We start from the raw sequence: 13,982 nt of genomic DNA, 5'->3' as shown, positions 1-13,982 counted from the left end.
TGCATTCCTTTCTTTTTTTATGTTTTCAAGGTTTTATTATTATTACTATTATTATTACACTTTAAGTTCTAGGGTACATGTGCACAATGTGCAGTTTCATTACAAAAGGTGCCATGCCTAGAAAACTTCGTATAGTAAACTGATAATTCTTTGATAATTTGAATTATTTCATAGAATTGCAAGTTCTTGGCAGGTATGGGAGGCACCTTGTATATATTCTCATTCATTTAGTCTTTAAAAGTCAATGTTAATTTAGCGGGGAGGAATATTAGTGAATACAATGAACACATTCATTGGAGGAAATTTTAAAAATATGGACAAAAAGAAAGAAGAAAATGAAAATGGTTCAAAGAACTATTTGTAACAATTTAATTATATCCTCTTAGATACTTATGTGGATACATGCATATGTATGTATAGATGTGTTTTCTATACTACCATATTTGGTGGCTGAATAATAATCAGTCATGTAGCTTCACAGATATGCTCTTCCCACTTGGATGAGGCATCTCAGCCTTTAATTCCTCATGGTGCACTTTTTTACATTTCTTAAAAACTTATAGCCATTAAAATACACCTTATTTTTTCTGCAAGCTATTTTCAAACCATGCTGAACATTTAGGTTGTTTAACATTTTCCACTATCCCAAATATTATTGCATTGAGTATCTCTGGACCAAAATTATGGGACTATTTCATGATTATTTTCTTGGGCTAAATTCTGGGAAACGGAATTGTGTGTCAGAGGGTGTTTACTTTCAGGCTTTTGTTTATATTGGCCATTAGCTTTCTGGAAATCTGTGCCTACTTTTGCTGCCATCAGTTCTGTGTGTGATGCTGATTTCTTCACAGCTATAACACTTTGCCAATTTGCAATCATCCTTTCATGTTTTTAAAGTTTTGGAGATTGATTTAAAAGTATCTTATGGGAAAAATGGAGGGTCAGCTAATCAAGAACAAATACGACTAAAGACATGAGCCTAAAAGAATTGAAGGAGGATTAGAACTCAAAATGACCAGAGGATTAGGGAAATTGCTAAGAACTGTAAGAAGAGTTCTTTTTATTATTTGGATTAGAATAACAAGAAAATGAGTAGCCTACTTTGTGGAATTGTAACCTGATAGATAGTAAGAGTTGGCAAAGACAGATCTAATTTTGTCTAATGCCTTTAAAATGTACTCATTAAGGACAATACTCTCTATACTGGAAAGGTTTACTATTGTAATAGGAAAGTAGAGCTATTTTGCCTGGGTTCAAGCCCACAGTTTCAGATAAATCACCTTTTAAGATAAAGAAAAGCCAGGAAGACCATGAAGCATCTGACTCCTATTTTCAACTATCTGAGAGACTACTTCGTGCAAGAAGGATTCGATTTATTCTTCATACTCCAGGGGCAAGTCAGGATCACATAGAGGAATTTGTGGAGAAAAGTATTTCAACTTACTCTCACAAATAGGTGCCTCCTTATCCCACGTGACATTATTGCCTGAGACGAGACAAGTAGTAGATGGGGAACCAATGAGTCGAAACCTAAAGCAAAGGATAAAAAATGATTGTACTCTACACATATTTCCCATTTAACTCACCATTTAGAAAATAATAGCAGGTAGACACTAGATATTACAGGACAGATTACACCATGGCAGACCTCGGAAGGAAGAAACCCCATCTCCATCTGCAAATTAGTCCTTTCTTTTTAAGGACAAGCTTACATTTTGACCTCTCCAATTCATTTTTATTCCTAATCACTCACAACTCAATGAGATATTTCCCTTTTTCTTCATGGGACATTTTTGTATTTAAGTCATTCAGAAAGCTTGCAGTTATTTTATCCATGTGTACTTCCAGCAAAGAAATGACAAGCTCCTGGATTAAGTAGGGAAAATGTCTTACTGAAATACATAACACTATAGCACCTAGCTTAGAGACTTTCAAGCTTTGGGTGCTCAGATAGTCTCTTGCATAAAGGAAAGAACAATGGATTTACTCAGAAGAGTCAGTAAATGAGAGCCAGAGGAGACAGCTAAACACTCCTACACTTGAAATGTAAAAGGCAGGGATACTCACTCACTTTGCCATAAAACTGTCTAGAGCAGGCCACAAAATGTAGAACATTTTGTCTTTTAAAAAATTTATTAGGTATCCATAATATTAACTGTGAACAATGTCACAAAGAATCCTGAGCAAAGCTATTCATGTGTTCTGGTGTACAGCAGGGCTAAACTTGACCAAGTAAAAATTAAAGGGTAAAATGGAATGCCATATAACGATGAGGCAGTAACCGCAAGAGTTAAGAACTTTTCCTCTTGATTATGCAAGAAATATGATCAGGGCAGTAACCATTTGTAGCAAAGACTATGGTGCCATCCCCAGTATCCACTTTCCTCTCCTTCATTAGTAATGGAACCCTCTACTTTTAACTGGGCCATTGGCCACCTGCAATAAAGGTTTCACTTCTCATCTTTCCTTACAGCCAGGCACAGCCATGTACTAACTTCTGGCCAGAGGATGTAAGCGGAGTGTCTTGTGCAACTTCTGGGAAGTGTCTTTAAAGGAATTGGCCTTCCCTTCTTCCCTGTGTCCTCTATACTGGCTGGAATTTGGACCATGAGATAAGATGGAGTCTCATTTTGAGGAGGTCAGAGTAGCAAAATGGAAGGAACCCAGGTTTCTGTGGATTATGGAGTCATTGTATAAATGCTGGACTGCCTACTTTCGTGATTTTTAACCTGAGAGAGAAGTAAACTACTATCTGTGTTTGAGATCCTGTTATTTTATTTCTTCTGTCTTTTACAGCTGGAATTCCTAACTGATATACCAGCTCTTCCCAAAACAGTGACAGAAAGCTAAAGGGAACCATGTGACTATGGCAATAGTAGTCAATGTTTTTGTAGACACAGTGAGTCTCTTTTACGTTTTAGGTAGTGATTGAATTTTACTTATTGCTAGCCTGTTTAATATAGGCTGTGGTGTAAAAACTTTTCAAGTGTGCCAAGAAAAAAAATCTTAAAAATTGCTGCAAATAAACAAGTTGAGAACCACTGGAGTATGGAAAGAACAGGATAATCCTGTTATTACCTGTGTTTTCCTCTGCCTGTCTCCTATCATACATTTAAAAGTTGTCTAAGAGCACAGGATCATGGGTGTCCTCTGACTTTTGGTCTCCTAGAGGTTGTTTTGGGTGTGCTTGCTAAGCTAGAGCTTAACGTAACTAAGCTAGAACATTGGAGCCAAAATGTGAAGCAGGTTCCAGCCTACGTATGGCTGCAAAAACACAGTGATTTTTTTTTTTAATTTGATGTTATTTTTATGAACAAATAATAATTGCATATATTTATAGGGTAAAATGTGGTGTTTTGATATATGTTTCTGTTGCAAATGATTAAATTAAGCTAACATGTCCATCACCTCACACATACTTCGTGTCTCTGTGTGTGTGTATGTGTGTGTGTGGTGAGAATATTTAAAATCTACTCTTTTAGTAATATTTTTTTCTTTTCTTTCTTTTATTTTTGATAGGGTCTGGCTCTGTCACCCAGGCTGGAGTGCAGTGATGTGATCTTGGCTCACCGCAACCCTTGCCTCCCGGGTGCAAACCATTCTCCCACCTTAGCCTCCCAGTAGCTGGGACTACAGGTATGTGCTGCCACACCCGGCTAATTTTTGTATTTTTTGGTAGAGACAGGGTTTTGCCATTTTGCCCAGGCTAATTTCTAACTTCTAGGCTTAAGCAATTCGGATGCCTCTGCCTCCCAAAGTGCTACAGGCATGAGACACTGTGCCCGGCCGGCAATTTTGAAATACACATTATTATTAACTATAGTCATCACACTGTGGAATAGATCTCTGAAACTTACTCCTTCTGTCTAACTCAAACTCTGTGCCCTTTGACCAAATCTCAGCTCCCCAGCTCTTCGTGCCTGGTAACCACCTTTCTACTCTCTACTTCTATGAGTTCAACTGTTTTAGATTTCACATGTAAGTAAGATCATGCGATATTAGTTCTTCTGTGCCTAGCTTATTTTGGAAGGTATTTTATGGCACAAAAACAGAAGGGATGTTAAAATGCATTTAAAATGCAAAATAATTGAAATGATGCAGGAATAGAGACACAGATCCCTAGAGCAAAGTGGGGGAAAACCCAAGAAATAGATACAAGTTTTTGTAAGAAATTTGCAGTGATAAAGATGGAATTTCAAGACACGGAAAACTGAATTATTCATTCATAGGACAAATATCTGAAAAGCTAGCCGGGCGCGGTGGCTCAAGCCTGTAATCCCAGCACTTTGGGAGGCCGAGACGGGCGGATCACGAGGTCAGGAGATCGAGACCATCCTGGCTAACACGGTGAAACCCCGTCTCTACTAAAAATACAAAAAACTAGCCGGGCGAGGTGGCGGGCGCCTGTAGTCCCAGCTACTCAGGAGGCTGAGGCAGGAGAATGGCGCAAACCCGGGAGGCGGAGCTTGCAGTGAGCTGAGATCCGGCCACTGCACTCCAGCCTGGGTGACAGAGCGAGACTCCGTCTCAAAAAAAAAAAAAAAAAAAAAAAAAAAAAAAAAAAAAAATCTGAAAAGCTAAGCTAGATCTCTGCCTCATGACATGTGTATCAAAGATTAAATGTCAAAAATAAAACAATAAAAGAACTGGGTGATTTAGGCAAATGCTACTATGAACAACATTGATAAAATTGAATAATTACAAATAAACCTTTCTACATACAAATCCAAAGACAAACCACAGAGGAAAAATAATAAAAACAACTCTTATACATCAATTAGAAAAAGGTGAACAACCAAGTAGAAAAATGGTAAAGAATTATGAACAAATAATTTACAAAGGAAAAATAGAAATAGTCAAATTAACATATGAAAAGTTTAGCTTCACTTATAACATGATAAATACACTTTAAAATGCAAATAAAATGCCATTTTTGCCTATTAGATTGGCAAATTGACAAAACCTAGTAGTAATATAAACTCAAAGAAAGAGTCATTGTTGTGACTCACTCCACAGGTCATGATCAAAGTTTAGTGGAGGGCACTTTGGCAATATGTACTGAAAGGCTTAAAACCGTGCATAGCCTTTTACCCAAATCTGCAAATCTTGTCTCTTGTGTCGATGTGAAGATCTGAATCCTTAAGCTGTCTTTGAAGTCAGTGAAGTCCTCCCCTCATTTCTTTTCATGTGTACAGGATCGTGCATTGTAGTGTTTTTGCTAACAGCTGAAATGTGAAACCACTTTAATTCCAGATATTAAGGACTTTGTTAGGTAGGTTATGGACTATCCAAGTAATAACCAATATACAACCACTAAAAATGGTGTTGTAGAGTAATATATAATAATTAGAATAATTATACAATATCGTTCATAAGTATTAAAGACGGCTATAAAACCATGTACAATGTGAGTCGTTTGGTTTAAAATATATCTATATATAAAGATTTAAAGCGGTTAAATTTTTATTCATCCTTTCAGGAAAAAAACTGCATTTGTTTGAGAAACTACTTGAAGAAAAAGTGGGGACTATATGCAGACAGAACAATTCTGTTAAATACAGAGGTAAGGTATTTATTATTCCAGACAGGGAGTCCTAGGGAAAGAGCCTAGGCTTCAATAGAAGGATTTTACAGGCATGGGACATCAGGTCAGGAAAAATTACAACATAATGACACTACAACGTATGTGTGCCTTAAAATACCTTCCAAAATAAGCTAGGCACAGAACTAATACCACATGATCTTTCTTACATGTGAAATCTAAAACAGTTGAATTCATAGAAGTAGAGAGTAGAAAGGTGGTTACCAGGTACTGAGAGGTGGGTATCGAACCCACCTCTGGTCTGGTGTCAAACACCCTTCTTGTTATTATCTCAGAATATTCTTTTGGTGGGTCTCATGACAATTACAGACATCTTGTCAAATTAAAAAAAGAATGTCATTGGAACTGATAGGAATTACATTAAATTTGCATACTAATTCAGGGATAGTTAACATCACCACAACATTAAATCTTTTAAATAAAATGTTATATCCTCCATTTCTTCAAGTATTTTTTTATGTCCCCCTCTTTTAAATCTTCTGCTTATAAGTCCTATATATTTCTTGTTAAATTTCTTTCTGGATGATTTTGTTTCTGTTGTGAATGATATTTTTACTGCTTATATTCTATTTGGTTGTTACCTATATAAAGGAAGTAATTAATTTATAAGTATTTATTCTTTGCTAGATATCTCACTACTATTTCTAATTAGTTCTAATAACCTTTCAAACAATTCCTTCGGGTTTTCAGGTAAACAACCATCAGTTAATAATAAATTTACCTTCTCTCTCTCTCTAGCTATATCCATATGTATATCTCTCTAAATATAGGGGGCTGTCATTTTACTGGTTTGAATTTCCACAACTACTTTGAATAACAGGAAGGGTGCCAAGTGCTCTTTTCCTTTGACCTTTAATTACATTCAAGCATGCTTTTAGATTTTAACCATTCATTATGTTTTTTGGCATTAGAGATTATATTTATATGACATTTAAGAAAAGTTATACTCTTTAATATTGTAAGTTTGTGGATTTCCTAATTTGGAACCATTTCTGGAATAACCCTACTTGTTCAGCTTGCATAATTCTTTTAATATTGTTTTTATTTAATATTCAAATTAAGATGTTTAGCATTTATATTAGCAAATGAGCCAGAGATATATTTTATTTTAATTTCATTTGTAATCTTTGGCAAAGTTTAATATGACTATAATTTTATTTCTGTGTTCCATATCAGTTTAAATAATATCAATACTTGGATTATCTATTTCTTGAAGCTTAAAAAGAGTTACAAAACTGGGCCATTGTCTTTTTTTGAAGGTGCTTCTTTGTGGTGGTTTTAAATATGTACACAAATTATTTTATACATGTCCCTTCAAGTGATGGAGCCCATTTCCTCTCTTTTTGAATGTGGGCTGTGCTTCGTGACTTGATTCTAATGAATAGAATAAAGTGGAAAAGATAGTGTGCAACTTCAGAGGCTAATCACAAAAAGCACTGCAATGTTTTCCTCTCTTTTTGAGATGCTCATTCTGGGAGATGCCAGTTGTCCTTTGGAGATGCCCACGTAGTGAGGAACTGAAGTGCCCGGCAGTCCAAGCCAAGAACAAAAGATGCCACCAAGAGATTAAAAAGACAACCCACAGAATGATAGAAAATATGTGAAAATCCTATCTGATAAGAGTTTAATACTTAGAACATATGAAGGACTCCTGTAACTCAGTAACAATGAAACAAACAACCCAATTAGGAAGTGGGCCAAGGATGAGAATAGACATTTTTCCAAAAAAGACATACAAATGGCCAATAAACACACGAAAAGATGCTCCACATCATTAGTCATTAGGGAAATGCAAATCAAACTGACTTCAGTCCCTTTTAAGGTGGTATAATAATTATTTTTTTAAAACCAGAAAATAACAAGTGTTGGTGAGGATGTAGAGAAATTGGAACATTTGTGCATTGCTGATGGGGATGTAAAATGGTACAGCAGCTGCGGAAAATAGTCTGACAATTCTCCAAAAAGTTAAACAGAATTACCTTATCCCCCAGCAATTCCACTTCTGGGTATATACCTAAAAGAATTGAAAATAGGGACTCAAACAGATATGGATTTATCGGCAATTCTGCCCATTTTAAAGTACACCTGGTAAATTGTATTTTTCTTCTGACATGGTACATTTCATGGATATTTTAAATTTTATTAGAATAGAGAAGATATAATATTTTTATCAAGTATTAAATCTCTTCAATATCAACAGGGTTATGTTTTCTTTCTCATTCACATGTATTTGTAGAATTGTTATTTTGTGAAATTACAATTGACCCAGTCTGTTTGTTTTATAATTGGTCACTTTAAAGAATCTGCTTTTAGATTTCTTTATCATTTCTATGATTTCTTTTTTCCTTATGCATTACTTTATTAATTCCTTAGTCCAGCAGCCTTTTACATGTTTTTAATAATTTAAAAATTGTTAAGCAAAATGTTTTCTTCATTTATGTGAATTTTTTCCTGTCAAATAACAAAAAGGATTGAAAAATTCCTCTGAGGACAGTTTTGGCATCAGCACCCCAGAAATTTTTATGAGTAATATATGTTTCAGCATTCTTAATGAAGAAGCTAAATAATGTAAGGCTTACCATTCTAGGCTGTTGAAGCTGACTGGCAATATTCGAATTCTAACCTCAACCTGCCATATGAATTTCGACAAATTAGTTAACCTGTCTGTCTCAGTTTTCTCTTCTATACAATGAGGAATATGCATGATATCCCATTCAAAGGGTATTTTAAAGACTAAGTAAACCAATTCATGTAAAGGACTTAGAAGAATGCTTGAGGCACATGCACTCAGTGATCATTAGCGATTGTTATTCTCCAGGTAATCTGCAATGGCTGTTTTTAAATTTCGCTTTGATCAAGATCTAAGGTACTCTGTTTTCTAAAACTTTGAATTTTTAATGTATTATTTTCTCATTAATTCCTAGTTTTTGGTGTATTGTGATGAGAAAATATAGCCATTTTGATATCTTTTATGTGCAAATTTATTGAGGTGTACTCTGTGGAGTTATATCAACTTTTATAAATGGTTTTTATAACTATGATAAAGGTTTCAAAGTCGAACACACAAGATTCAAAGCAGCTTATTCCTCAACATGTGATTTTTTTGTACACTTATTTGCCCAATCTGAAGTTTTCAACTATTATTATTTTGCTGATTTGTCTTTTTATTTATTTTAGAAAACCCTCTGACTTTGCGTAATAACAAGAATTGAAGAAAAATAATGCTCTCAATCCCTTCATCTAACCAGAGATTCTCACCCGATGGCTTACAGGCCAAATATGTTCTATAGCCCGTATTTGTAAATGAAGCTTTATCAAAATACAATCACACATTCATTTGTCTAGGGCTAATTTTCCACTGCAATGGCAGAACTGAGTAATTGCAATAGATATGGCATGGTCTGCAAAATTGAAAATTTTACTATCTGGCTCTTACAAAAAATGTTGCCATCTCTTGCTCAAAACAATCTATGTTTCATTTGTCCAGGTTAACATCTACTCCTTAGTTATATGCTTAAGTTGCACTTATTTTCAGAAATTTAACAACATGATTTTATAGCCTATATATTCACTTATAATACCATGTTTATTTTGTCATTCCCACCTCCATCTCAGGTGGTTCTGATTTTTCCAAACCCAATCAAACACACATATGTATCTCCTCCAAATTTGTCATTATGATATCTCCTCCAAATTTGTCATTATTTTTCCAAATTGAGAACAAACTCTGTATGCTTATTGGCAAATTATTTTTTTCTATTAACATCACAACATGGTCACCCATTCAAACCCTAAACAGAGATCTAATTAAGTCTTCTTGATTGCTGCAAAATAGTTCATAGTAGATGTCTTATGATTTATTCAACCTACTGCTAATAGAAGGATGTCAGGATTGTTTGCTCTTTTTGCTTATATAAACAATATTGCAATAAAGAACCTATTGTAATTAATACTCCTTTTCCTAGGAGTGGGATTAGTAGCTAAGAAGATATCTATGCTTTCCTCGTTTGTGGATAGTGTAAGATTTTTTTTTTTGAAAGCTGCAGCAATTGACATTCCAACGAGCCACTATAAGAAGGTTCCTTTTCCTCAAATTCCTATTTACCTCTACTTCCCTCTTTTAAACTTTTATTAATGTGACCGTGAAAACATGAGATATCGTTGCTTTAATTTGCATTTCCCCAAACCATAGTGAAGTTGAGCTTTTTTGCTTAAGTATTTATTTTAGCCATTTATTTAGGCCATTTTTATGTTTCCTTTTTGAATTGACTGTGCATATTGTTTACTCATTTTTATATCGGGTTGTCTATTGCTTATCTATTGTTGTGTACTCTTAATTTTCTCTCAGTTTTACCTAATACAAATTTCCCTGCAGTCCATTTTCTGTTAACATATGTCATATTTTTGCACACTAGAATTTTAATTCTCCCGTATGTCACTGTGTTGATACATAGATCTAATGGCCAATCTGGTTGGGAAGGTGACCATCCTCTTTCTCCCTGAGTGCTCCTTTCCTAGCCAGCCAGATGATCCAAGTTAACCCTGGCTAACTCCAAGATGCTGTGTGTTTGGTCAGAGAAGACCTCCTTTCCAGTGGTGGGAGATAGTTCTTTAGCTAAGACTACATGTGTTACAGAGCTCTGCCTTTGAAACAGCTGAATGAGCTCTTCTATATATCAGTATTTGTTTGATGTATTTCAACATGTTAGTTAGCGCTCTCTTGTTCAAAATTTCTTGTCTTCAGGCCAGGTGTGGTGGCTCCCGCCTGTAATCCCAGCACTTTGGGAGGCTGAGGCAGGTGGATCACGAGGTCAAGAGATCGAGACCATCCTGGCCAATATGGTGAAACCGCGTCTCTACTACAAATACAAAAATTAGCTCGGCACGGTGGCGCACGCCTGTAGTCCCAGCTACTCAGCAGGCTGAGGCAAGATAATAGCTTGAACCCTAGGTGGAGGTTGCAGTGAACCGAGATGGTGCCACTGCACTCCAGCCTGGTGACAGAGCGAGACTCCATCTCAAAAAAAAAAAAAAAAAAAAGTTCTTGTCTTTATGGTGCACTGGACCAAGTATCAATATCTTAAACAAAAATTTTAAATCGTATTTGATACGTTTTAATTTAAATTCTTACTTTTCTTATACTGTTTCTCTTTTTTTCTTTCTTAATATCACATAATATATTTTAAATTTTTTTGTCTTTCTTATTGTTGTAAAAGAGATATAACATAAAATTTGCCATTAAAACCATTTTAAGGGTATGATTCGTGGCATCAATGACATTCACAACATTATACAACAATTATCACTGCTTAGTTCCATAAATTTTCACCATCCCAATGAGAAACTGGATGTATTGAGCAGTACCTCCTTATTCTCCCCTTCCACTGGTTATCTCTAATCTATTTGTGATCCAATAAATTTTCTTATTTTCGGCACTTCATAAAAGGGGAATACAGTATTTATCCTTTTGTGTCTGGCTTATTTCACTTAGCATAATGTTTTTAAAGTTTATGCATCTTGTAGCATGTATCAGAACTCTATTCTTTGTATAGCTGAAGAATATTTCATGGAATGTATAAGCTCCATTTCGTTTATCCATTCATCTGCTCATAGATTACTTGGGTTGTTTCTACCTTTTGGCTATTCTGAACAAAGCTGCTACGGACATTGGTAGTTGAGCATCTGCTTCAGTCCTTGTTTTCAATTTCTTTAGATATATGCCTAGGAGTAGAATTGATGGTCATATGGTAATTCTATGTTTAACTTTTTGAGGAATCACCAAACTGTTTTCCACAGTGCTGCACCATTTTACATTTCCACCAGCAATGTATAAGGGTTCTAATTTCTCCACATCCTCGCCAATACCTTTTATTTCCTGTTTTTTTTTTAAAAAATTATAACCATCCTAATAGGTACAAAGTCAGGTTGATTTGCACTTCCCTAATGACTAATGATGTTGAACATCTTTTTATGTGTTTATCGGCATTTGTATATTTCCCTTGGAGACATGTCTATCACATCATTTGCTCATTTTCAATTACCGAGTTTTCAGTGCACAGGTCTTGTGCCTCCTTGATTAAATTTATTCCTAAGTATTTTATTCTTTCTGATGCTACTGTAAATAGAATTTTGACCATACTTAGAAGGCTTTGTCTTTCTAAAGGGGGAATCAGAATCATTCACATTTACTATTATAACAGACAAGTTTGATCTTATAGTGTTCTTTCATTTTTGTTTATTTAACAATTCTATGGGCTGGAACTCAGCACTGTACAAAACAAACTCCATTCTTGCTCTGCTAAATGGAGTTTTTTTTGGTAATATATAATATTGTTTTTTTATAATATAAAATATTGTTATATTTAAATGTTGTATATCATGTAAATAAAATTTATATCAATATTTTTATTGATATAAAATAATAGATTTTATCACTACGGCTAGGAAGTTAGGAATGAAGAAAAACTATAATAAACTTACACTATGTAGAGGATACATATTCTTGACATAAAAATAAGAGAAAATGGTACTTTACACCAGTATACAATCAAAATGTTAAAAATCAGATTTATATATTTATTTATATCAAATTTATTATTTTTATAATACAGATGAATTTTATGTTATATATATTATATATATATTTATAAAACCTTCTCCCTGTGCTTTGTACCATACTTGCAATAGCCTTTTCCTATCTTTGCTTGAAGGCCTTCAAGCCCTAGTTCTCAAACTTTTTTGGTCTCAAGAATTCTTTGCACTCTTAAACATTTTTATTATTGTTATTACTATTAATATTATTATTTTTTGAGACAGAGTTTCACTCTTGTTGCCCAGGCTGGAGTGCAGTGGCACAGTCTTGGCTCACCGCAACCTCCGCCTCCCAGGTTCAAGTGATTCTCCTGCCTCAGCCTCCCAAGTAGCTGGGATTAGAGGCATGCACCACCACGCCTGGCTAATTTTGTATTTTTAGTAGAGACAGAGTTTCCCCATGTTGGCCAGGCTGGTCTCGAACTCCGGACCTCAGGTGATCTGCCCGCCTCGGCCTCCCAAAGTGCTGGGATTACAGGCATGAGCCACCGCGCCCGCCCACTTTAAAAATTGTTAAGGACCTCAAAGTGGTTTTACCATTGGAGCTTATATCTGTTAATATTTATTATATTAGAAAAACTGAGGCATTAAAACACATTTTTTAATTCACTTCAACATAATAATACTGGTTTCCCAAAACAGACAGAAAGCTTGCTAGCTCTTGTTTCTCTAACCCCTCTTTTGTTTTATGGACCAAGTTGTTTCACCCTTCTGATTATCTTTTAAAATTTGATTTTTAACATATATATTTCGATTTTATACTGGTGTGAAGTACCATTTTCTCTTTATTTTTTATGTCAAGAATATGTGTCCCCCACATATTAAAAGTTTATGATGGTTTTTGTTACTTGATCTCTAACTTCCTAAAGTAATAAAATCTATTTTTTATAACAAGTTTCTTCTTTTCATATTACACGAATTATCTTTCAAGAATTAGTCCTGCTTTGATATTTTATTTCCATATTAAATAAAACAGTTTTAGTGACCCCATTTAACTGATTTTGTGCCCCATTAATATTTCTTTGATACAACACCATTTGGAATTTTGATTTCTTCTTCAAAAATAAGACTCCCACAGCTTTGTGGGAGTTTTTCGTTTTGTAGGCAGTGTATCTAATTGGTATATGTTTGGGGTTCCTGCTTATTTAAGATGATGCATCTGTGCCTTGCAGATGAATGGCAGCTTGGCTGAGTACAGAAATTGTATTGTACAACATTTCCTCTCAAACACTAACTTCTACTACTTAGTGTTACAGAACAGAAGCTTGGTGTTAATATGAATTTCTTGTTTTCTGTTTATATCTGGAGAGTGGCAGTATTTTGTTTTTATATCTAGATGGCATAATTTTCTCCATGTAGGGCCAGGACCCATTATTGTTAATCTTGGTTTGTTTATTAAGCCTTCAAGGATCAATTTAATATTTTTCTTTCTAGCCTGAGAAATTATCTTCCATTATGTGCTAATTAATGCTTCTACTCATTCTGCTTTCTTTTATTTCTTTTCTGGAATTTCTGTATTATATCCCTGTGTGTTTGTGTGTATATGTGTGTCGTTTCAAGTCTGGTCCTTGATGAATTCTGGAGAATTCAATCTTGTCTTCATGATCCCTTTGGTGTTTTTTTTTTTTTTCTGGCGGTAGAGGGCAGGCTCCAATCTACCAGTCACCACTCCTTTTCAGACGCCCATGTTTTTCATTCACATCTCAACTTTTCTGATATCAGATAATTACATCTTATAAATGCCTCTTATAGTTTCATCAATTCTATGTTACAAACACATATGAGAGGT

At 34.8% G+C, this 13,982-nt stretch overlaps 1 protein-coding gene across 3 annotated transcripts in view; it reads right to left on the bottom strand.

Moving 5' to 3' along the window:
- The window catches only part of CR1 (complement C3b/C4b receptor 1 (Knops blood group)), a 133,167-nt gene that overhangs the window by 34,256 nt on the left and 84,929 nt on the right, over positions 1-13,982 (bottom strand). For all 3 annotated transcript variants that reach the window (XM_065532037.2, XM_065532049.2, XM_065532042.2), the window contains one exon: positions 1,445-1,530. In XM_065532037.2, coding sequence (XP_065388109.1) covers positions 1,445-1,530 — 86 coding nt within the window. The remainder of the gene's footprint in view (positions 1-1,444; positions 1,531-13,982) is intronic.

Source organism: Macaca fascicularis, chromosome 1, assembly GCF_037993035.2.
Source record: "Macaca fascicularis isolate 582-1 chromosome 1, T2T-MFA8v1.1".
In the NCBI taxonomy this organism is placed as follows: Eukaryota; Metazoa; Chordata; class Mammalia; order Primates; family Cercopithecidae; genus Macaca; species Macaca fascicularis.
The sequence above is the reverse complement of the archived record's forward strand: the minus strand, read 5'-3'. Positions and strand labels throughout refer to the sequence as shown.